At 39.1% G+C, this 24,530-nt stretch overlaps 1 protein-coding gene and 1 pseudogene across 2 annotated transcripts in view; both read right to left on the reverse strand.

Annotated features, from left to right (window-relative positions):
• CTNNA3 (catenin alpha 3) overlaps positions 1–24,530 on the reverse strand; it is a 1,891,866-nt gene that overhangs the window by 1,790,926 nt on the left and 76,410 nt on the right. For both annotated transcript variants that reach the window (XM_069571817.1, XM_069571818.1), the window contains exon 3: positions 10,768–10,960. In XM_069571817.1, the coding sequence (XP_069427918.1) occupies positions 10,768–10,960 (193 nt within the window). The remainder of the gene's footprint in view (positions 1–10,767; positions 10,961–24,530) is intronic.
• On the reverse strand, positions 9,694–10,024 carry LOC138430224 (large ribosomal subunit protein eL42-like; annotated as a pseudogene).

Raw genomic sequence — 24,530 nt, forward strand, 5'->3', positions numbered from 1 at the left:
ATAAATAAATAAATATAAATAAATAATTTTTTTAAATAAAGCTCTTAATTTTGATATAATAAAATGTATCAATCTTTTCTTTAAATTTGTTTCATGATTAATAAATCCTGTTGAACATCCAAAGCCTTACGAATATTCACCCTTAATTTTCACTGAGTTTTTAATTTTTGTCTTAATATTTAGATCCTAAACTCACTTGAAGCTAACTTTTTGTATATTATTATAGGAAACCAAATAGCATAGTAACTGAATAAGAGAGAAGCTGCTGCTGCTGCTGCTGCTGCTAAGTCTCTTCAGTCATGTCCAACTCTGTGCGACGCCATAGACGGCAGCCCACCAGGCTCCCCTGTCCCTGGGATTCTCCAGGCAAGAATATTGGAGTGGGCTGCCATTTCCTTCTCAATGCATGAAAGTGAAAAGTGAAAGTGAAGTCGCTCAGTCGTGTCCGACTCTTAGTGACCCCATGGACTGCAGCCTACCAGGCTCCTCCATCCATGGGATTTTCCAGGCAAGAGTACTGGAGTGGGGTGCCATTGCCTTCTCCAAAGAGAGAAGCACACCCCACCCCCCAAAAAACATGGCAGCTGAGAGAATGAGATATAAAGCAAACAATTTTGTCCTCCTTGACGAAGTGAAAAGGAAGGTTGCTCAGTCGTGTAGAACTCTTTTCTAACCCATGGACTATACATCCATGGAATTCTCCAAGCCAGAATATTGGAGTGGGTAGCCTGTTCCTTCTCCAGGGGATCTTCCAAAACAGGGATCAAACCCAGGTCTCCTACATTTCAGGTGGATTCCTCACCAGCTGAGCCACCAGCGAAGCCCAAAAATAGTGGAGTGGGTAGCCTATACCTTCTCCAGCAGATCTTCCTGGCCGAGGAATCGAATCTGGGTCTCCCGTATTACAAGAGGATTCTTTACCAACTGAGAATTGAGTAAGTGAGGGAGAAAAAATTGGAGCTCTGAGACTGCCCAGGATGAAATGTCCTATAAATATCCTATGCTTTCAGTTGAGAACTCTGAGTTGCTACATCCAAGAGTAAGAGCTACTGTGTGTGCTCAGTCACTCAATTGTGTCCGACTCTTTGTGTACTGTAGACCACCAGGACCCTTGGACTGTAGACCACCAGGTTCCTCTATCCATGGAAATTTTCCAGACAAGAATATGGGAGTGGGTTGCCATTTCCTTCTCCAGGGGATCCTCCAAACCCAGGGATCAAACTCACATCTCTTGTGCCTCCTGCACTGGCTGGCAGATTCTTCACCACTAGGCTACCTGGGAAGCCCAAGGACTAGCTAAAGATAGAATAATCTTTAAAAATTAATTTTTAAATGTTTCATTCATGATGCCAAGCATTTGATCAAAAACTATCCAAGACAGCGGTAGACAAAATCAGTTACTTTAAAAATCAAAAGAAAAAAACAGACAATAGAAATAAACCTATAGGAGAACCACATATTGAAAATGTCAGATACAGAAATTAACTTTAAAGGAAACATTCAAGAAAAGTAATAGCAAGACAAAATTTCATCAGGGAGTTAGAATTTGGAAAGAAATTAAATAAAATTGTTTCTATATCTATTCTCACAGAAATAAAAACTATTTTAAAAAAATACATGAAAATTAAAGAAATAAAAATGTATAATATCTAAAGGAAAAATTCACTGGATGGACTTAAAAATATCCTGAAGATGGCAAGGGGAAAAGTGTGATGAATTTGAAGATAGATTTAAAATTAAAATGATTTAAAGTATCATTTAAATATCATTTTGAAAAATGAGTTACATGTTTTGAATCAGAAGACTCATAAAAATTGAAATATCATTCAGCAGAAACTGATCGACAGACCCAGTTTAATCCCATCAAAAATCTCAGCAGGCTTGTTTTATAAAAATTTCCAAGATTTCTATGGATATGCATGGGACCTAGTATAACCAAATGAAAATAATTTTGATTTCAATACTTACTCTGGTATTCAGTAATCAAAACAATATATTATTGCCATAAGGATTGATATGTGAATCAATGGAACAGAAAAGAGTTCCAAAGTAGACTCACACAGAGATGGTCAACTACTTTTCAACAAAGGTGCAAAAATGATTCAGTTGAGAAAGATTAGGATTGCAAGGGTTTTTTCAATAAATAGTATGGGAACCATTAAACTTCTATATGCATCTATATGATATTGGATTAATTGTATTCTCACATAAAAAAGTGGATTATGACCTCTAAATCACACCATTTATAAAATGTATATCCATGTAGATTGTACAGGTAAAGCAATAAAGCCTCTAAATGACAACACAAGAGGATATCCTCCTGACTTTGTAATAGGCAAATTTTTTAAACATAACAAAAATCTCTACCCATAAAGGAACAAAATGATTAACCCAAATTTATCAAAACTACTTATAAATAACACAAATGCTTAAATAAAGGGAGAAGACTTTTTAATATCACAACTAAAATCTCATATCAAGAACAAATTTAAACTACAATGAGTCTTTCAAGGCAATAGAAATAAAAGCAAAAATCAACAAATGGGACATAATCAAACTTATAAATTTTTGCCCAGCAAAGAAAATCATCAACAAAAAGAAAAGAGAACCTATACACTGGGAAAAAATATTTGCAAACAATGCGTTCAACAAGGTATTAATTTCCAAATGATACAAACAACTTATACAACACAATAACAACAAAAATACCATCCAATTAAAAAAAAGGCAGAAGACCTAAATGGACATTCTCCAGAGAAGACACACAGCTGGCCAATAAGCACATGAAAAGACACTCAACATCGCTAATTATTAGAGAAATGCAAATCAAAACTAGAATAAATTATTACATCACACAGGTCAGAATGGCCACCATTAGAAAGTCAACAGATGCTGGAGAGGGTGTGCAGTATAGAAAAAGGAACCCTCCTATACTGCTGCTGGGGATGTAAATTGATACAGTCACTGTGGAAAACAGTATAGAGATTTCTTTAAAAACTAAAAATAGAATTGTGTTTGTTGTTGTTGTTGTTATTCAGTCACTAAATCATGTTTGACTCTTTGTGACCCCATGGACTGCAGCACACCAGGCTCCCCTGTCCTTCACTATCTCCCAGAGTTTGCTCAAACTCATGTCCATTGAGTCAGTGATACCATTCAACCATCTCATCCCATCACCCCCTTTTCCTCCTGCCCTCAATTTTTCCTTGAATCAGGGTCTTTTCCAATGAGTCGGCTCTTCACATCAGGTGGCCAAAGTATTAGAGCGTCAGCTTCCGCATCAGTCCTTCCAGTGAATATTCAGGGTTGATTTTCTTTAGGATTGACTGGTTTTATCTCCTTGCCATCCAAGGGACTCTCAAGAGTCTTCTCCAGCACCAGAGTTCACAAGCATCAATTCTTCAGTATTCCACCTTCTTTATGGTCCAACTCTCACATTCATACATGACAACTGGAAAAACCATAGATTTGACTATCCAGACCCTTGTCGACAAAGTTATCTCTCTCCTGTTTAATATGCTGTCTAGGTCTCCCAAAGCTTTCCTTCTGAGGAGCAATCATCTTTCAATTTCATGGCTGTAGTCACCATCCACAGTGATTTCAGAGCCCAAGAAAATAAAATCTGTCACTGTTTCCACTCTCTCCCCTTCTATTTGCCATGAAGTGATGGGACTAGAAGCCATGATCATTTTTTGAATGTTGAGTTTTAAGCCAGCTTTTTCACTCTCCTCTTTCACCCTCATCAAGAGGCTCTTTAGTTCCTCTTCAATTTCTGCCATTAGAGTGGTACCATCTGCATGTCTGAGGTTATTGATATTTCTCCCAGCAATCTTGATTCCAGCTTGTGATTCATCCAGCCCAGCATTTTGCATGATGTACTCTGCATATAAGTTAAATAATAAGGGTGACAATATACAGCCTTGACATACTCCTTTCCCAATTTTGAACAAGTCCATTGTTCAATTATACTTATATGTTTTTAATTAAAAAGTAAAATAAAGAAAAAATTGACAATGGGATACCACTATATACATTTGAATTTAAAGCACTGACACTTGTTAACACCAAGTTAGTAAGAATGCAAAACAACTAGAATTTCTTATACATTACTGATGAGTATGTCAACTGGAAAATCCAGGCTGGAAAATTGTTTGATAATATCTATTAAAGTTGAATGTTTACCTTGCTGCTACTGCTGCTGCTGCTAAGTCACTTCAGTTGTGTCCGACTCTGTGCGACCCCATAGATGGCAGCCCACCAGGCTCCTCTGCCCCTGGGATTCTCTAGGCAAGAATACTGGAGTGGGTTGCCATTTCCTTCTCCAATGCATGAAAGTGAAAAATGAAAATGAAGTCACTCAGTCGTGTCTGACTCTTAGCGAACCCATGGACTGCAGCCTACCAGGCTTCTCCATCCATGGGATTTTCCAGGCAAGAGTACTGGAGTCGGCTGCCATTGCCTTCTCCGGAATGTTTACCTTATGACAATTGTTTATACCTAGCAATTTCATTCCTAGGTATAAACCCAACAGGAAGTCTACATTCATGCGCCATAAGTAATGCACAGATATGTACATAAGAGGAATGTACATTAAAGCCCAAAACTGGAAACAACTCAAATATTCATCAACAATAGAGTGGATAAGTAATTATGGCCTATTAAACAATGACGGGGCTTTCCAGGTGGCACCAGTGGTAAAGAAAGCACCTGCCAATACAGGAGACACAGGAGATCTGGGTACAATCCCTGGGTCAAGAAGATCCCCCAGAGGAGAGCATGGCAACCCCCTCAAGTATTGACACCTGGAGAATCCCATGAACAGAAGAGCCTGACAGGCTACAGTCCACAGCATCACAAAGAGTCGGACACAACTGAAGTGACTTAGGATGAACACATTCAACAACAAAAACAAATGAGCTACTATATGGCAAGGCCTCACAAAGATAACATTGAGCAAAAGGAGACATACTCAAGAGGCTACATACTGTATGATCCTACTTATACAAAGTTCAAAACAAGGAGGGAAAATAAAACTACTCTATGTAATAAGCAGGATAATGGTAACCTGTGCGGTGAGAGTAGTAACTGACACAGGGTATGCTTCTAAGGTTCTAGTATTGTTCTACTTTTTATTCTGTCACTCTATTGTTGTTATTCTATATATTCTATTGCCATTTATTTCTATTGTTATTTATTGTTATTCTACATATTCTATATATTCTATTCTGTAATTCTATATATTCTATTGTTCTATTATCGAACACACTTCTAGGTAGAAGTTACATTCATATATTCAAAATGAAAATATATTGAGTTGTTTGACAACGTGTATTTTTTGTAATAAGCCACTAAAAATCCCTTAAATATTATACAAGCAATTGTATGACTTAGAAACAATGTCTGTTGTAGAACAGCAAAGGTTACACAAAAGTAGCAAATAGGCTACAGGCAAAAAATGTAATCCAGACATTATAAATAATTCTTAGCTAATTCCTAGGTAACTGTTACATGAATATTCTAAAGCTATTTAGTACCAGATTTAATACTGTACCACTATAAAAGATCTATTAGGTTCAGTTCAGTTCAGTCGCTCAGTCGTGTCCGACTCTTTGCAACCCCATGAATCGCAGCACGCCAGGCCTCCCTGTCCATCACCACCTCCCGGAGTTCACTCAGACTCACGTCCATTGAGTCCGTGATGCCATCCAGCCATGAGTGACCATATATAATCAACACATGGACCACAGTTTCTGGATCTTGACAGTTTCACATTTCCTTTCACCATTCTCCCCCAATACTATCCATATACTATCTTCTACAAGCAGCTTCTTTAGGTAACCAAATGCCCATTTTATTTATCACTTTGTCTAGCTAAAGCCACAGAAGGCAGTAAAACAGAATAAAAGAGACTCCTATAATAAGGCTATGTAAATTATACTGTGTTTTTATTAGAAAAAAATTCTAGATTATTGTCAGAATTCTTCTTGAAAGTAAGTCAATATATATACAGTATAGATAAAAATACCCTCTACTTGCAGTATTCCTCACTCTTTCAAAAGTATTAAACTTATCATTTGCTCTTCAAAACTCCTTCACATTATGACACCATACAGTTCAGTTGAGTTCACTTCAGTCACTCAGTCGTGCCTGACTCTGCAATCCCATGAATCGCAGCACACCAGGCGTCCCTGTCCACCACCAACTCCAGGAGTTCACTCAAACTCACATCCATCGAGTCGGTGATGCCATCCAGCCATCTCATCCTCTGTCGTCCCCTTCTCTTCCTGCCCCCAATCCCTCCCAGCATCAAAGTCTTTTCCAATGAGTCAACTCTTCGCATGAGGCCAAAGTACTGGACTTTCAGCTTTAGCATCATTCCTTCCAAAGAAATCCCAGGGCTGATCTCCTTTAGAATGGAGTGGTTGGATCTCCTTGCAGTCCAAGGGACTCTCAAGAGTCTTCTCCAACACCACAATTCAAAAGCATCAAATCTTCGGCACTCAGCCTTCTTCACAGTCCAACTCTCACATCCATATGTGACTACTGGAAAAACCATAGCCTGGACTAAACGACGTTTGTTGGCAAAGTAATGTCTCTGCTTTTCAATATGCTATGTAGGTTGGTCATAACTTTTCTTCCAAAGAATAAGTGTCTTTTAATTTCATGGCTGCAATCACCATCTGCAGTGATTTTGGAGCCCAAAAAGATAAAGTCTGACACTGTTTCCACTGTTTCCCCATCTATTTCCCATGATACTAGACAAAGCCCTCAAAAAAAAAAAAAAAGAAGAAGAAGAAGAATGAAAGCAGGAAATTTTTAAAATATGTTTCTAGTATTATACAGAGTTACTTGGGTCAGAACTCATTCTCCTGATACTTTAACTCCACCACTGAGCTAAATTCCTTCCAAGTTTTTGAGAACAGTGCTCTCACTGTCACTCTCTCTGCTATCCACAAGATAAGCATTGGCCATTCCCCAAATTCCAGAACCATTTGCCATTTCACTGCCTTCCTCCTACACACTAGTGGCAGTAATTCAATTTGGAAGTTGGTCAAAAGGATTAGGAGTATAAAGCACTGAGTGATCTTTAACCAAATGTATTTGTTGTGTATATAGCATATGCCATGTATATGTATTTCACACATTATCACAGAACACAGTGAGGGATACATTGCATAATTCTAGAATCCAAAGAGACTTCTCTTTGAGAACTTTTCCTTAAAATAATTTACTTTTGTTGAGCTAAAAGTGTTGATTACTGTTTTTTTTAAAAAGCAAATACCATTTCCTGACAATTATTACAATTATTATTCTCTTCTAAGAAAGATCAATGTCTTACATATTTACTGCCAGGTGATTTATGGAAACTATGTTGGCAAATAGATCACATTTTCTGAGAGAATGGGTACCAAATAGGGTTTATATTCCTTCCAAAGACTTAGCAAAGAAACCATAACTATGAAAGAAATTTTTTCATAAAAACAGGCAAAAATAATTATAAATTTTTATAATATAAAATGATGCTTAGGTTCTTTTTTTATTTAACAAACATTTATCAGGTATGTTATATATAAATAAATGTGGTGCTTGCCACCTTTAAGAAGTTGAGTCTAGAGACTTCTCTGGTGGTCTAGTGGTTAAAATTCTGTGCTTCCACTGCAGGGGGCACAGGTTCGATCCCTAACCAAGGAACTAAGATCCCACACGCCATGCTACTGTACAGCCAAAAAATACAAAGAGAAAGGAGAGAATGGTAGAAGCCAAACATGGAATGTTGTGGAAGCTGGGTTTAAAAGTTTGAACTTTATCCAGAAAGATAAGCCCTAATCCTTCAAAAGTTACTAAAAGGATTTTAAGCAGGGAAATAAAATAAGTATATTTTCTTTTTTTAATTTATTATTTTTAATTGAAGGATAATTGCTTTACATTATTGTGTTGGCTTCTGCCATACATCAACATGAATCAGCCATAGGCATACATATGTCCTCTCCCTCTTGAACCCCCTCCCTCCTCCCATACCATCCCACCATTCTAGGTAGTCACAAAGCACCGGATTTGAGCACATGAAAAGATGCCCAACATCACTCATTATTAGAGAAATGCAAAACAAATCTACAATGAAGTATATTTTACTTTTTAAAAAACACATTTGGCTTTGGTATTGGGCAAGGCTAAGGCAGTAATCCAAAATTCAGAAGGCAACATTAACAATGGAGAAGAGAGAACAGATCTGAGAAACAAAAGAAGAATTTGTTAAACTTGGAGACTAATTGGAAGAGAGGGGTAGAATAAAAACAAAAAGTCTAACTGATTTGGTAACTAAGTGGATGACAATACTATGGCAGATAAGACAGGAGAAAAAATGGGTCTGAGGTGGTAGGGAGCAAGGAGGAATGATGAATTTATTTCAAATTATCTTAGACATTTTTTATATATTTTCCAAAGAGTCTTTAATATATAAATCATACATAATATATATGGGCTTCCCAGGTGGCAATAGAGGTGAAAAAAAAAAAAAGAACAAAAAACCTGCCTGCCAATGCAGGAGATATAAGAGATGCAGGTTAGATCCCAGGGTAGGGAAGATCTCCTGGAGGAGGGCATGGCAACCCACTCCACTATTCCTGCCTGGAGAAACCCATGGACAGAGGAGCCTGGCAGGCTATGGTCCATAGAGCTGTAAAGAGTTGAATACAATTGAAGCAACAGCATGCACACATATAACATATATAACCAAAAAAATTATATTTGACCTAAAGTTTATTGTGGTTAATTATTCATTTTAATTATTTAATTACTAAAAATTCCCTGATCTTAAAATTATGTTTCGGATGGGGAGAAGGAAGTATATGAATACCTCCAGGTTTCTTTTAAGAAGCTGAACAGGAAAATTTGCTTCTTTTATGCTCTCAAAATAGCTCCTAACACATGCTGATATATAAAATCAATCCACTAACTAAAGGAGTATTGTTCAGCTCTTTATAAAATAGCCTGCTAGTAATATATTCTTTATAAAATTATTCAAGGAAATATATACACTGCTGCTGCTGCTAAGTTGCTTCAGTCATGTCCGACTCTGTGCGACCCCATAGATGGCAGCCCACCAGGCTCCCGCATCCCTGGGATTCTCCAGGCAAGAACACTGGAGTGGGTTGCCATTTCCTTCTCCAGTGCATGAAAGTGACAAGTGAAAGTGAAGTCACTCAGTCGTGGCCGACTCTTAGCGACCCCATGAACTGTGGCCCACCAGGCTCCTCCATCCATGCGATTTTCCAGGCAAGAGTGCTGGAGTGGGGTGCCATTGCCTTCTCCAAATATGTACCCTATGATATGTAAAATAGATAGCCAGTGGGAATTTTGCTGTATGACTCAGGGAGCTCAAACCAGTGCTCTGTGACAACTGAGGGGGCGTGGGATGGGGTGGGAGGTGGGAGGGAGTTCCAAGAGGGAGATGTATGTATACCTTTGGTTGATTCATGCTGATGTATGGCAGAAACTAACAATATTGTAAAGCAATTATCCTTCAATTAAAAATAAATTAAAATGTTTAAAAAAAAACTATTCAAAATATCAAAAGGTGAAATACATGCTTTTAGTATGTAATTTTGTGTGTGTGGTTTTTTTTTAGGCATAAATAAGAGGATTTTACTGATGGCATTTTTATTGTCTTCATAATTAAACAAAATATGAAGCTCAAAACTGGATCACTTGGCCCTTTCTCTTCTTATCGCCTCCCAGCTCAAAATGCTTGCATCTCTTAATAGCCAGCATTCTCTTCAATCTACAGTTGGGCTCAACACATTCAAGCCTCAGTACAATCTTCTTTGTAGTTTTAGCCTTTTTATGGAAAATCGGCTTAGTCTGCCCACCATAGCCACTCTGTTTCCTGTCATAACGCCGCTTTCCCTGGGCAAAGAGGATCCTTGCCCTTCTTGTACTGTGTCACTTTGTGGGGCTGGTGCTTCCCACACTTCTTACAGAAAGTCCGGCGGGTTTTTGGAACGTTCACCATGTTTGCGAGAGCGATACCGGCACAGAAAGTGTGTGTGGTCTTTGAACTGGAGGATAATTGATTTAAAATGTTGTCTTTATTTCAGGTGTACAGCAAAGTGATTCGGTTGTACATATACATATATTCATTCTTTTCTAGATTCTTTCCTCATATAGGTTATCATAGAATATTGAGTAGAGTTCCCTGTGCTATACAGTAGGTCCTTGTTGGTTATCTGTCTTATATATAGTAGTATGCCTATGTTCATATCAAGCTCCTGATTTATCACTCCCACCACATTGCCCCTTATTGTGTACTAGTAACACAGCAGCAACGTGAGTTATACATAGTTTATGCAAAACAATTTTTTATGTTTAGGAAATATAAACCTCCAGAAAAATGAAAAATGTACCTCTAAGGTGGCCAGGTCTGAAGCTTCTATCTCCAATTGTTTACAAGGAAACTGACAATTCTTTTATGTATAGGAAAAGATGTCTTCAGCTTCATTAGTCATTTCTCATTTCATGACAAAAAGTGTACATTTCTCTGTTTATTATGGCTAAACTATGGTGTGAGGAGAACAAATAAAGGAAGAATCAGGAGCTCTGAGCCTTGGAGCTGCCTAATGAGCCACGCTGTCGCCCACAGTTAGCTCCTCAGAGCTCAACAAAAGACTAATTAAGCTCAAATCAACTAAAACACAACACTCAAATCTAATTCAGTACCTAATCCCATAAGGATATGCAGTTGCTTCCAACCAGGCCTAGAGTACTCACTTTCTTTGCGAACTTCCTCAAGCGCCCCAGTAAGTTCTTCCTTTAAAACTGTGGCTTCCTGAGCGATCTTCTCTCCCTTGTCTAATAAATTCCAAGTTGCTTCCTCCACCGAAGCTAGAAGGACTCTGGCTCTTTTTGAACGTCCTTTTTTCCTGTTGGAAGGATTCTGGGGACAATTTACAAGTGTAGTAACCTAAAATTGGAAAAACACAAGTCATTCATCAGATAAATTGCAAGAGGAGCAGTCCTGGGATATCATAGACCAGAACAAAAAGAAGTGTTTCACAATAACATGATTCATTCCCATTACTACTAGCACATTCCCAAAAGTCAAGTCAAGTTACCAACAGCAGTATTATCAGCTACCACGGACTTCCCAACTAAAGATAGGAAGAAAGGAATCTCATCGAGTTGTACTATTGGAACAATGCAAAATATATTATATATAATATCCATATATATATTATTTGATATATATATGTCAAATGATTATTTATATCACTTTGTAGCCAGCAATCTACATTCAGAGGGAGGTAAAAATAATTAGAGTTAAGTCAGTAGGTAGTAATATATTTAGATTAAGAAAAGAGATTACTAATGTGTGTGGGGGTGTGATACAGAATCACTCTGAAACATGTGAAACAGTGGCTATCTAAGGAGGACAAAACCCAAGTTCTCACGATGACCTACATTCTGACTCTTTGTAAACTCTTACTTCTCTCCTACACTATCCCCTAACTCAGTTGGCCTCCCCAACACTCAGATCCCCCTCAACGTGTCCTATCAAGAAGCCTTTCCTAACCACCCCAGTCCTCATCCTCTTCCACTCTGTTCCCTCACTACCCTTTATACTTCTTCAGGACATTTCAGAGCCTGATATTTTTTGTTCATATATGTTTATTGCATCCTTCCAACACAAAATGTAAACTCCGTGAAAACAGGAAATGTGGTTTTTTCTCCCACACTCAGAACAACACATGGAAGTTGTGGTGGTGGTGGTGGTTGTTAAGTCACTAAGTCATGTCAGACTCTGTGATCCCATGGACTGTGGCACACCAGGCTTCCCTGTCCTTCACTATCTCCCAGAGCTTGCTCAAACTCACATCCATTGAGTCAGTGATGTCATCCAACCATCTCAACTTCTGTCATTCCCTTCCTCTCTTGCCCTCAATCCTTCCCAGCATCAAGGTCTTTTCCAATGAATCGGCTCTTCGCATCGGGTGGCCAAAATATTGAAGCTTCGGTTTCAGCATCAGTCCTTCCAATGAATATTCAGGGTTTATTTCCTTTAGGAATGACTGGTTTGATCTCCTAGCGGTCCAAAAGACTCTCAACAGTCTTCGCCAGCACCGCAATTTGAAAGCACCAATTCTTTAGTCAGTCTTCTTTATGGTCCAACTCTCACATCCATACATAACTACTGGAAAAACCAAAGCTTTGACTATATGGACCTTTGTCAGCAAAGTGATGTCCCTGCTTTGTAATACACTCTCGAGGTTTGTCATAGCTTTTCTTCCAAGGAGCAAGCATCAATTTCAACATGAAGTAGTTGTTCAATAAGTGTTTCATATATAAATGGCTTAATGAATGGAGTAATTGAACCAATGAACTTTTTTGTTAATTAATTTATTTTTTAATTGAAGGATAATTGCTTTACAGAATTTTGTTGTTTTCTGCCAAACATCAACATGAATCAGCCACAGGTATACATATGTCCCCTCCCTCTTGAACCTCCTACCCACCTCCCTCCCCACTCCACCCCTCTAGATTGATACAGAGTCCCTGTTTGAGTTCCTTAGTCATACAACAAATTCCCATTGGTGATCTATTTTACATATGGTAATTTAAGTTTCTATGTTACTCTCTATATACATTTTATCCTCTCCTCCCCTCTCTCTGATGTCCGTAAGTCTGTTCTCTATGTCTGTTTTCCCACTGCTGCCCTGCAAATAAATTCATCAGTACCATCTTTCTATATTCCATATATATGCATTAGTATATGATATTTATCTTTCTCTTTCAAACAGAGAAACTTTTTAATGTCTATATTTTAAATTGCCTGAATATGTTAATTCAGTTCAGTTCAGTTCAGTTCAGTCACTCAGTCATGTTCAACTCTTTGTGACCCCATGAATCGCAGCATGCCAGGCGTCCCTGTCCATCACCATCTCCCGGAGTTCATTCAGACTCACGTCCATTGAGTCCATGATGCCATTCAGCCATCTCATCCTCTGTCGTCCCCTTCTCCTCCTGCCCCCAATCTCTCCCAGCATCAGAGTCTTTTCCAATGAGTCAACTCTTCGCATGAGGTGGCCAAAGTACTGGACTTTCAGCTTTAGCATCATTCCTTCCAAAGAAATCTCAGGGCTGATCTCCTTCAGAATGGACTGGTTGGATCTCCTTGCAGTCCAAGGGACTCTCAAGAGTCTTCTCCAACACCACAGTTCAAAAGCATCAATTCTTCGGTGTTCAGCTTTCTTCACAGTCCAACTCTCACATCCATACATGACCACTGGAAAAACCATAGCCTTGACTAGATGGACCTTAGTTGGCAAAGTAATGTCTCTGCTTTTGAACATGCTATCTAGGTTGGTCATAACTTTTCTTCCAAGGAGTAAGCATCTTTTAATTTCATGGCTGCAATCACCATCTGCAGTGATTTTGGAGCCCAAAAACATAAAGTCTGACACTGTTTCTACTGTTTTCTCATCTATTTCCCTGATGGGACCAGATGCCATGATCTTCATTTTCTGAATGTTGAGCTTTAAGCCAACTTTTTCGCTCTCCTCTTTCACTTTCATCAAGAGGCTTTTTAGCTCCTCTTTACTTTCTGCCATAAGGGTGGTATCATCTTAGTGAGCATGTATTACTTTTGTGGATTTGCTAAAGTAAAAATAAACTCAAACTTCCCTAGTGGTACAGTGGATAGAAATCTGCCTGCCAATGCAGGGGACACAGGTTCAATCCCTGGTCCAGGAAGATTCTACATGCTGCAGGGCAACTGAGCCCATACACCATTACTGAGCCTACTTGGCACAACTCCCAAAGCCTGCACATTCTAAGGCCAGTGACCCACAACTAGTGAGCCCAAGCGCTACAACTACTGAAGCCCATGTGCCTACAGCCCATGTTCCACAACAAGAAAGCCACAGCAACGAGAAGCCTGCACACCACAGCTAGAGAGTAGCCCCTGCTCTTTGCAACTAGCAAAAGCCCACATGCAGCAACAAAGACCCAGTGCAACCAAAATAAAAATAAGCAAATAATTTTAAAAAAAAGAATAAACTCATGATAAGAGCATTGTTTAGAAACAGAAATTAAGTATCTGTATTTGGAAACAAAACCTTATACAAAATTACATTGTGAAAAATATCCACTTAATTAAACCTTGAATTCAAGTAACTAAATATGGTTAACATTTTCATAAGCAAAACATGAAGATCCCCATTGTAGAGAAGAAAAAGACACTTGTATCCACTACTTTAAAAAGGTGTGAAACTCTTGTTGAAAGTTAGGCTCTGTATGTCATCAAAGAGCCAAGGCTTTTAACAATCATGTGCCACACTTTGACAACAGACTATACATAATCTTTCCTGTTCTGCAGCCCCTGGAGACTTTGCTTGTTTATTATTAATGGAGCATTAAATATTTGTTTATTTGACTAACTGGATCCAGTTCTTGGCCAAGAACTGAGAAGGGAGTTGGTGATGGACAGGGAAGCCGGGTGTGCTACAGTCCATGGGGTCACAAAGAGCTGGACATGACTGAGTGACTGAATTGAACTGAACTGAGAAAGAACTCACAAGCTACAGGGGAAATATATGGATGAAAATAATTTTCATCTGCCCTTTTATTCCCCTCCTCTGTCCAACAAACCTTCCTCTTTATCCTAGTTTGCTGTATTCCCATATTCACAACCCAGAGTGGATTTCCTTATAGCAAGCATTTATTTCCTTTCTTGGAAAATGATAATAATCATATTATCCTGTAAGATTATATGAAGTTTAAATAATGTAAAGTGTTTTTTAAGACATAAAATATGACACAAGTGTTGGATGGTATTTAACTTATGTTTTCTAGTCCATACCCATGAGATCCTTGTCAAAGATGTTCTCTCTGGGTCTATCTATATCTTGCTCATAGGGTACTCCAAGCTAAATGTGAAGGAGTCAATTAACAAAGCACATTCTGTGTGCTCTACAAGCAGTCAAATAGGGCCACGTATCTTTATCATGCATTATGTAAAGATGATAATAAGTCTGGTTTATTACATGGGTTTTCACATATTACAAAAGACCAGTATCTTGCTATTATCAGTGTAATTTATATATCGAGTTAAAAGATACTTGTCCAGATTAAGACAAATTACAGCACTTTGCTTAAAACCTGTTTTAAATGAACAATAAGTATCATTGTCTAAAATGTTACTTCAGAATTTATTTTAAGTGCCACAGTTCATGATGCTTCCCACTGAACATTCCTCTATTATTGTTCAGATCCTCCAAGCGCCAAATGTTTTCCATAGAATAGCCTGAGCTTTCAAATTAAAATGAGCATTCCAGAAATGCTTTGTTCCTTATAATAAATGCCAGAGAAGTAGGAAATGTGAAAAGAACATTGTGCTCCCATCAAAAAAAAAAAAAAAATGCAATTGCACCTTGCAAGTTGTTCAAGTTTAACTTAAATCTTCTTTTTAAATACCCCAATATAGTTATTTAATACTGACTAAAAAAGAATGAGGAATGAAGCAGGGCAAAGACTAATAGAGTTTTGCCAAGAAAATGCACTGGTCATAGCAAACACCCTCTTCCAACAACACAAGAGAAGTCTCTACACATAGACATCACCAGATGGTCAACACCAATATCAGACTGGTTATATTCTTTGCAGCCAAAGATGGAGAAGCTCTATACAGTCAGCAAAAACAAGACCAGGAGCTGACTGTGGCTCAGATCATGAACTCCTTATACCAAATTCAGAATTAAATTGAAGAAAGTAGGGAAAACCACTAGACCATTCAGGTATGACCTAAATCAAAACCCTTATGATTATACAGTGGAAGTGAGAAATAGATTTAAGGGCCTAGATCTGATAGATAGAGTGCCTGATGAACTATGGAGTGAGGTTCATGACATTGTACAGGAGACAGGGATCAAGACCATCCCCATGGAAAAGAAATGCAAAAAAAGCAAAATGGCTGTCTGGGGAAGCCTTACAAATAGCTGTGAAAAGAAGAGAAGCGAAAAGCAAAGGAGAAAAGGAAAGATATAAGCATCTGAATGCAGAGTTCCAAAGAATAGCAACGAAAGATAAGAAAGCCTTCTTCAGCGATCAGTGCAAAGAAATAGAGGAAAAGAACAGAATGGGAAAGACTAGAGATCTCTTCAAGAAAATTAGAGATACCAAGGGAACATTTCATGCAAAGATGGGCTTGATAAAGGACAGAAATGGTATGGACCTAACAGAAGCAGAAGATATTAAGAAGAGGTGGCAAGAATACACAGAAGAACTGTACAAAAAAGATCTTCACAACCTGGATAATCACGATGGTGTGATCACTCATCTAGAGCCAGACATCTTGGAATGTGAAGTCAAGAGGGCCTTAGAAAGCATCACTATGAACAAAGCTAGTGGAGGTGATGGAATGCTAGTTGAGCTATTTCAAATCCTGAAAGATGATGCTGTGAAAGTGCTACACTCAATATGCCAGCAAATTTGAAAAACTCAGCAGTGGCTACAGGACTGGAAAAGGTCAGTTTTCATTCCAATCCCAAAGAAAGGCAATGCCAAAGAATGCTCAAACTACCGCACAATTGCACTCATCTCACATGCTAGTAAAGTAATGCTCAAAATTCTCCCAGCCAGGCTTCAGCAATACATGAACCAAGAACTTCCTGATGTTCAAGCTGCTTTAAGAAAAGGCAGAGGAACCAGAGATCAAATTGCCAACATCCGCTGGATCATGGAAAAAGCAAGAGAGTTCCAGAAAAACATCTACTTCTGCTTTATTGACTATGCCAAAGCCTTTGACTGTGTGGATCACAAGAAACTGTGGAAAATTCTGAGAGAGATGGGAATACCAGACCACCTGATCTGCCTCTCGAGAAATCTGTATGCAGGTCAGGAAGCAACAGTTAGAACTGGACATGGAACACCGAACTGGTTCCAAATATGAAAAGGAGTACGTCAAGGCTGTATATTGTCACCCTGCTTATTTAACTTCTATGCAGAGTACATCATGAGAAACGCTGGGCTGGAAGAACCACAAGCTGGAATGAAGATTGCCAGGAGAAATATCAATAACCTCAGATATGCAGATGACACCACCCTTACGGCAGAAAGTGAAGAGGAGCTAAAAAGCCTCTTGATGAAAGTGAAAGTAGAGAGTTAAAAAGTTGGCTTAAAGCTCAACATTCAGAAAATGAAGATCATGGCATCCAGTCCCATCACTTTATGCGAAATAGATGGGGAAACAGTAGAAATAGTGTCAAACTTTATCTTTTCGGGCTCCAAAATCACTGCAGATGGTGACTGCAGCCATGAAATTAAAAGACGCTTACTCCTTGGAAGAAAAGTTATGATCAACCTAGATAGCATATTCAAAAGCAGAGACATTACTTTGCCAACTAAGGTCCGTCTAGTCAAGGCTATGGTTTTTCCTGTGGTCATGTATGGATGGATGTGAGAGTTGGTCTGAGAAGAAAGCTGAGCACTGAAGAATTGATGCTTTTGAACTGTGGAGTTGGAGAAGACTCTTGAGAGTGCCTTGGACTGCAAGGAGATCCAACCAGTCCATTCTGAAGGAGATCAGCCCTGGGATTTCTTTGGAAGGAATGATGCTAAAGCTGAAGCTCCAGTACTTTGGCCACCTGATGCATAGAGTTGACTCATTGGAAAAGACTTTGATGCTGGGAGGGATTGGGGACAGGAGGAGAAGGGGACGACAGAGAATGAGATGGCTGGATGGCATCACTGACTTGATGGACGTGAATCTGAGTGAATTCTGGGAGTTGGTGATGGACAAGGAGGCCTGGCGTGCTGCGATTCATGGGGTCTCAGAGAGTCGGACACGACTGAGCAACTGAACTGACTGAAACTAAAGTCATGATGCTTTCCATGATTCATTTTATTTCAAAAAGTAAATATCACGTAGTAGGCCTTGGGATATAAAAATATAGAAAGCTAAAACTCTTTTTACCCCAAATCATCTATGGGGATCTAATCAACTATCATATATGACCCGTGGGGCTTCCCTTGTGGCTCAGCTGGTAAAGAATTCACCTGCAATGCGGGAGACCTGGGTTCAATCCCTGGGTTGGGAAGATCCCTGAAGAAGGGAAAGGCTACCCACTCCAGTATTCTGGCCTGAAGAATTCCATGGACTGTATAATACATGGTGTCGCAAAAGTTGGACACGACTGAGCAACTTTCACTTTCACATAGGTGACCATGACCCCTGAAAATAGATGATTCTCACCAAGGGCTGGCGGGTGCATGTTTTCTGAAAACATCTCCCATCTCTTCAACCAGCAAACAGTAAAAATTAGCCTGAAGCTATTTTGTAAAATAATTCTTGTTTCTTTTCCAGCACAAAGTCAGTTATATACCAGGAACACAAAAACTTAATTGGAATTTATAGCAAAGATTATTCTAATGTAGGATCCAAGTTCAGATCTTGCTAATCTTTCTTTTTACCACTGTGCAAAACTGACCCCTTTCCTTCTTTATCAGACTTACATCAGTTCAGTTCAGTTCAGTCACTCAGTCATGTCCAACTCTTTGTGACCCCATGAATCGCAGCCCATCAGGTCTCCCTGTCCATCACCAACTCCCGGAGTTCACTCGGACTCATGTCCATCAAGTCAGTGATGCCATCCAGCCATCTCATCCTCTGTCGTCCCCTTCTCCTCCTGCTACCAATCCCTCCCAGCATCAGAGTCTTTTCCAGTGAGTCAACTCTTTGCATGAGGTGGCCAAAGTACTGGACTTTCAGCTTTAGCATCATTCCTTCCAAAGAAATCCCAGGGCTAATCTCCTTCAGAATGGACTGGTTGGATCTCCTTGCAGTCCAAGGCACTCTCAAGAGTCTTCTCCAACACCACAGTTCAAAAGCATCAATTCTTCGGTGTTCAGCTTTCTTCACAGTCCAACTCTCACATCCATACATGACCACTGGAAAAACCATAGCCTTGACTAGATGGACCTTTGTTGGCAAAGTAATGTCTCTGCTTTTCAATATGCTATCTAGGTTGGTCATAACCTAGATAGCAGACTTACATAGTCCTTCTCAAATGGAAAGTATTTGACCTCAAGTGTGCAGCTCTTAAAGAACTTGGGTTTTATTCACTTTTCTTCAGTCTATAAATCTGTTCTAAGCTAGACACACCTTCATCATATATACAGAATCAGCTCCCCACTGATGTGGTACTAAATTAGAGATAAGAGTCAGACACGACTGAGCATCTTCACTTTCACTTTTAACGTTCATGCATTGAAGAAGGAAATGGCAACCCACTCCAATGTTCTTGCCTGGAGAATCCCCATGATGGGGGAGCCTGATGGGCTGCCGTCTATGGGGTCTCACAGAGTCGGACATGACTGAAGCGACTTAGCAGCAGCAGCAGCAGTAATATAAAAAGAAGAAATTTCTTACTTTATGCATTCTGCTCATGCATAATTCCATAATACCATGTGTATTTTAATAGTGTGTAACAGTTATACATTAAAATTTAGAGTACAAAAAAAAGGGTTTTCTAATCTTTCCTAATTAATGTATGTTTTTCTAGGTACCCTGAAGATACTGAAAATTAAATTGATATGCTAGGGAACTACCCCTTAGTGGAACACAGCCTTGTGAAGGTGCTTGCATAACTCAAGTGAAGCTATTAACCATGTTGTGCAGGGCTACCCTAGATGCACAGGTCATAATGAAGAGTTCTGACAAAATGTGGTCAACTGGAGGGGGAAATGGCAAACCAGTCCAGTTACTCTTACCACAGATTAACACTATCAAAAGGTAAAAAATATATGACATCAGAAGATGAACCCCCCTCCCAGATGGGAGGGTGTTCAATATGCTACAGGGAAGGAGCAGAGGACAATTACTAATAGCTCCAGAAAGAATGGAGCTGCTTGGCCAAAGCAGAAACAACACTCAGTTGTGGATATGTCTGATGGTGAAAATAAAGTCCAGAGCTGCAAAAAAAAAAACCAATATTGTATAGGAATCTGGAATGTTAGGTCCATAAATCAAGGTATATTGGATGTAGTCAAGTAGGAGATGGCAAGAGTGAACATCACCATCTTAGAAATCAGGACAGGAATGGGTGAGTTTAATTCAGATAACCATTATATCTACTACTGTGGGCAAGTATCCCTCAGAAGAAATGGAGTAGTCCTCATAGTTTACAAAAGAGTATGAAATGTAGTGCTTGAGCACAATCTCAAAAATGACAGAATGATCTTTGTTCATTTCCAAGGCAAATCATTCAATATCACAATAATCCAAGTCTATGCCCCAACCACTGATCCCAAAGAAGTTGACCAGTTCTATAAAGACCTACAAGAAGTTCTAGAACTAATACTAAAAAGGATGTCCTTTTCACCATAGGGGACTGGAATGCAAAAAAGGAAGTCAAGAGATGCCTGGAGTAATAGGCAAGTTTGGCCTTGGAGTACAGAATGAAGCAGGGTAAAGGCTAACAGAGTTTTGTAAAGATAACACGTTGGCCATAGCAAACACTCTTTTCCAACAACACAACAGATGACTCTACACATGGACGTCAGAAAATTGTCAACACTAAAATCAGATTGATTGATTATATTCTTTACAACCAAAGATGGAGAAGCTCTATACAGTCAGTAAAAATAAGACCTGGAGCTGACTGTGGCTCAGATCATCAGCTTCTTAATACAAGATTCAGGCTTAAATTGAAGAAAGTAGGGAAAACCACTAAACCATTCAGGTATGACCTAAACTAAGTCCTTATGATTATACAGTGGAGGTGATGAATAGCCTCAAGGAATTAGCTCTGGTAGACAAGAGTGCCTGAAGAACTACGGACAGAGGTCCATAACATTGCATAGGAGGTAGTGTTCAAAACTATCCCAAAGTTTAAAAAAAAAAAAATGCAAGAAAGCAAAGTCATTGTCTGAGGTGGCCTTACAGATAGTTGAGGAAAGAAGAGACGTGAAAGGCAAGAGAGAAAGGGAAAGATATACCCAACTGAGGGCTTCCCTGGTAGTTCAGCGATAAAGAATTGGCCTGCAATGCAGGAGACACAGGAGACATGGGTTCAATCCCTGGGTCAGAAAGATCCCCTGGAAGAGGACATGGCAACCCTCTCCAGTATTCTTGCCTGGAGAATCGCATGGGCAGAGGAGCCTGGCATGCTCCAGTTCACAGTGTTGCAAGGAGTCTGACATGACTGAAGTGACTGGGCATGCACACACACCCAACTGAATACTGAGTTCCAGAGAATAGCTAGGAGAGATAAGAAGGTCTTCTTAAATAAACAATGAAAAGAAATAAAGGAAAACAATAGAATGGAAAAGACTAGAGATTTCTCCAAGAAAATCAGAGAAGCCAAGGGAACATTTCATACAAAGATGGACACAGTAAAGAACAGAAACAGCAAGGACCTAACCAAACAAAGAAAAAGACATTAACAAGAGATGGCAAGAATACACAGAAGAACTGTACAAAGATATTTTAATGACCCAGATAACCACAATGATGTGATCACTCACCTAGAACCAGATATCTTGCAGTGTGACTTCAAGTGGGCCTTAGGAAGCATTACAATGAACAATGCTAATGGAAATGATAGAATTCCAGCTGAGCTATTTCAAACCCTAAAAGATGATGCTATTAAAGTGCTGCACTCAATATGTCAGCAAATTTGGAAAATTCAGCAGTGGCCACAGGACTGGAAAAGGTCCATTTCCATTCCAATCCCAAAGAAGGGCAATGCTAAAGAATATTTAAACTACTGTACAACTGTTCTAGGTTTACATGCTAATAAAGTTATGGTCAAAATTCTACAAGCTAGCCTTCAGCAGTACATGAACCAAGAACTTCCAAACGTACAAATTACATTTTGAAGAGGCAGAGGAACCAGAGATCAGATTCCCAATATCTGTTGGATCATCAAAAAAGCAAGAGTTCCAGAAAAACATCTACTTCTGCTTTATTGACTACACCAAAGCCTTTGACTGTGTGGATCACAACAAACTATGGAAAATTCTGAAAGAGATGGGAATACCAGACCACCTTACCTTCCTCCTAAGAAACCTGTATGCAGATAAAGAAGCAACAGTTAGAACTGGACATGGAACAATGGACTGGTTCAAAATTTGGAAAGGAGTACAACAAGGCTGTATATTATCATGCTGCTTATTTAACTTCTATGCAGAGTACATCATGCAAAATACTAGGCTGGATGAATCACAAGCTGGAATCAAGATTGCTGGGAGAAATATCAACAACCTCAGATCAGATGATACAATTCTAACAGCAGAAAGTGAAGAACTGAAGAGCTTCCTGATGAAGGTGAAAGAGGAGCATGAAAAAGCTGGCTTAAAACTCAACACTGAAAAAAACTAAGATCATGGCTTCCAGTTCCATCACTTCATGGCAAATAGAAGGGGCAAAGTGAACGCAATGACAGATTTTATTTTCTTGGACTCCAAAATCACTGTGAACAGTGACTGCAGCCATGAAAATAAAATACATTTGCTCCCTGGAAGGAAAGCTATGACAAACTTAGACAGTGTATTACAAAACAGAGACATCACTTTGCCGATAAAGGTTCATCTAGTCAAAGCTATGGTTTTTCCAGTAGTCATGTACATAAGTGAGAGTTGGACCATAAAGAAAGCTGAGCACCAAAGAATTTCTGCTTTTGAACTGCGGTACTAGAGGAAACTCTTGAGAGTCACTTGGACTGAAAACCAGTCAATCCTAAAGGAAATCAACCCTGAATATTCATTGGAAGGACGGATGTTGAAGCTGAAACTCCAACACTTTGGCCACCTGATGCAGAGAGCCAATTCATTGGAAAAAGACCAATACTGGAAAGATTGAAGGCAAAAGGAGAAAGGGGCAGCAGAGGATAATATGGCTAGATAGAATCATCAATTCAATGGACATGAGTTTAAACAAACTCTGGGAAATAGTGAAGGACAGGGGAGCCTGGCGTGTTGCAGTCCATGGGGTTGCAAAAAGTAGGACACAATTTAGTGGGTGAACAACAGCTAAGGGATTCAACTGCCACTGTAGAGACCTACACTAGTGCACAATAGGAGCATTACAGAATATGGCATGAGTTTGTGATCTATTTTCATCTGTCACATTAGTGCAATGCCTTAGTATCTCAAATGGCAGTACTGTAGAAAGTCTTCTCTAGTGCCAACTGGGTAACACATTCATATTCTATAACCATATTCTTTCCTAATCTAACTTTTTTAAAATTTTACTATCACTGTAATATAAAAAGCCATGTCAACAGCTATCTCTTTTCTTACTTATTAGATAAAATATTTTTAATTTTAACCATTCGCTAATAGCTCACAGGAGCCTTCTTTACTACTTTGTTTCCTTAAGTTAATTTTAATGGGTAAAGTAAAAATTAAGACATTTAAGCCATTTTAATTAGCTAAAAACTTCAAATAGGATTATGAAAGAAATTAGAAGGGTAGGGGAAAATTGTAGATTTATAAAGCAAGTGACTTTTTAAAGTAAAAGGTATCATCCAGTCTTAAGGAGAAGGGTCCTTTCTACAAGCCATTAATAATTTCAACTGTTATTTCCTACAAAAGCAACCTTCCCTATGTTAACAAAAGTACTGGGAAAGATTGAAGTGTTGAGAACCTAGAAAATACATATCCTTTGATCAACATTCAGTGCTCTCCTCAAACAAAATACTATCTTCGTTTTGGCTAATAAACATTTATTAAGCACATATTATGTCTAAAACAATATCCTAGCCATTTAGAAAAGAAATATAAGTAAGAAAGACATATAACTAGCTGCAATATAAAAGGCAGAATGGCTGCTTAAACTTATAAGTAAAAGCAAAGTGCAGAAGAGACTACTAACATTCGTAAGGATTAAGAAGTGTTTCCAAAAAGAGCCTTTAAAGACAGATCATCTTCTGGCATGAGAGACAGAAGGGAAGTCAAGCCAGGTAAAGGGATCATGTGCAAAGCAACAGAGATGGAAATTATTTCTGTCTGAGAGTAGCAGATAGTCAAGTCTGGCAGACCAAGGGGTAAAAACAGGAATTGGGGCCAGAAATTAGGTCAGGAAGTAGGTTCCAGCTTGAGTAGAGAAAGTGTTGAAAGTCAAGGAAGGAGTTAATATTCAATTCAATAGGCAATAGATATTTCACATAGCATAGCCAAAGTGGAAGCCTTCTCCCCACAACCTGCTTTTCCTCCATCTGTATTTCTTACCTCAGGTCATCTGGGCTACCCCCTCTCATCCTCCTCTCCAAGGTCTTTATAGTATGTCCTTAAAAGTTTTCATTTCTGTCACTCTCCCCGCTCCAGCCCAGGGCCATTGTCTCCCATAGCTCTGCTCTCTGGATTACTGCCCTCATCTACTCTCCCTCTAAGCCGCCCCCATGGCACAGAAACAGGGCCTCCATCCCAGCCTTAATCTTCACTCTATCATTAAGAAATGTATATGCAGTAATTCTGGCCCTCAACATGTCTCTACACCCAACCCACACTTCCATTAGGGCCACTTCTGTATAAGGTAA

The sequence above is a fragment of the Ovis canadensis genome, chromosome 25 (genome assembly GCF_042477335.2).
Source record: "Ovis canadensis isolate MfBH-ARS-UI-01 breed Bighorn chromosome 25, ARS-UI_OviCan_v2, whole genome shotgun sequence".
Classification (NCBI taxonomy): Eukaryota; Metazoa; Chordata; class Mammalia; order Artiodactyla; family Bovidae; genus Ovis; species Ovis canadensis.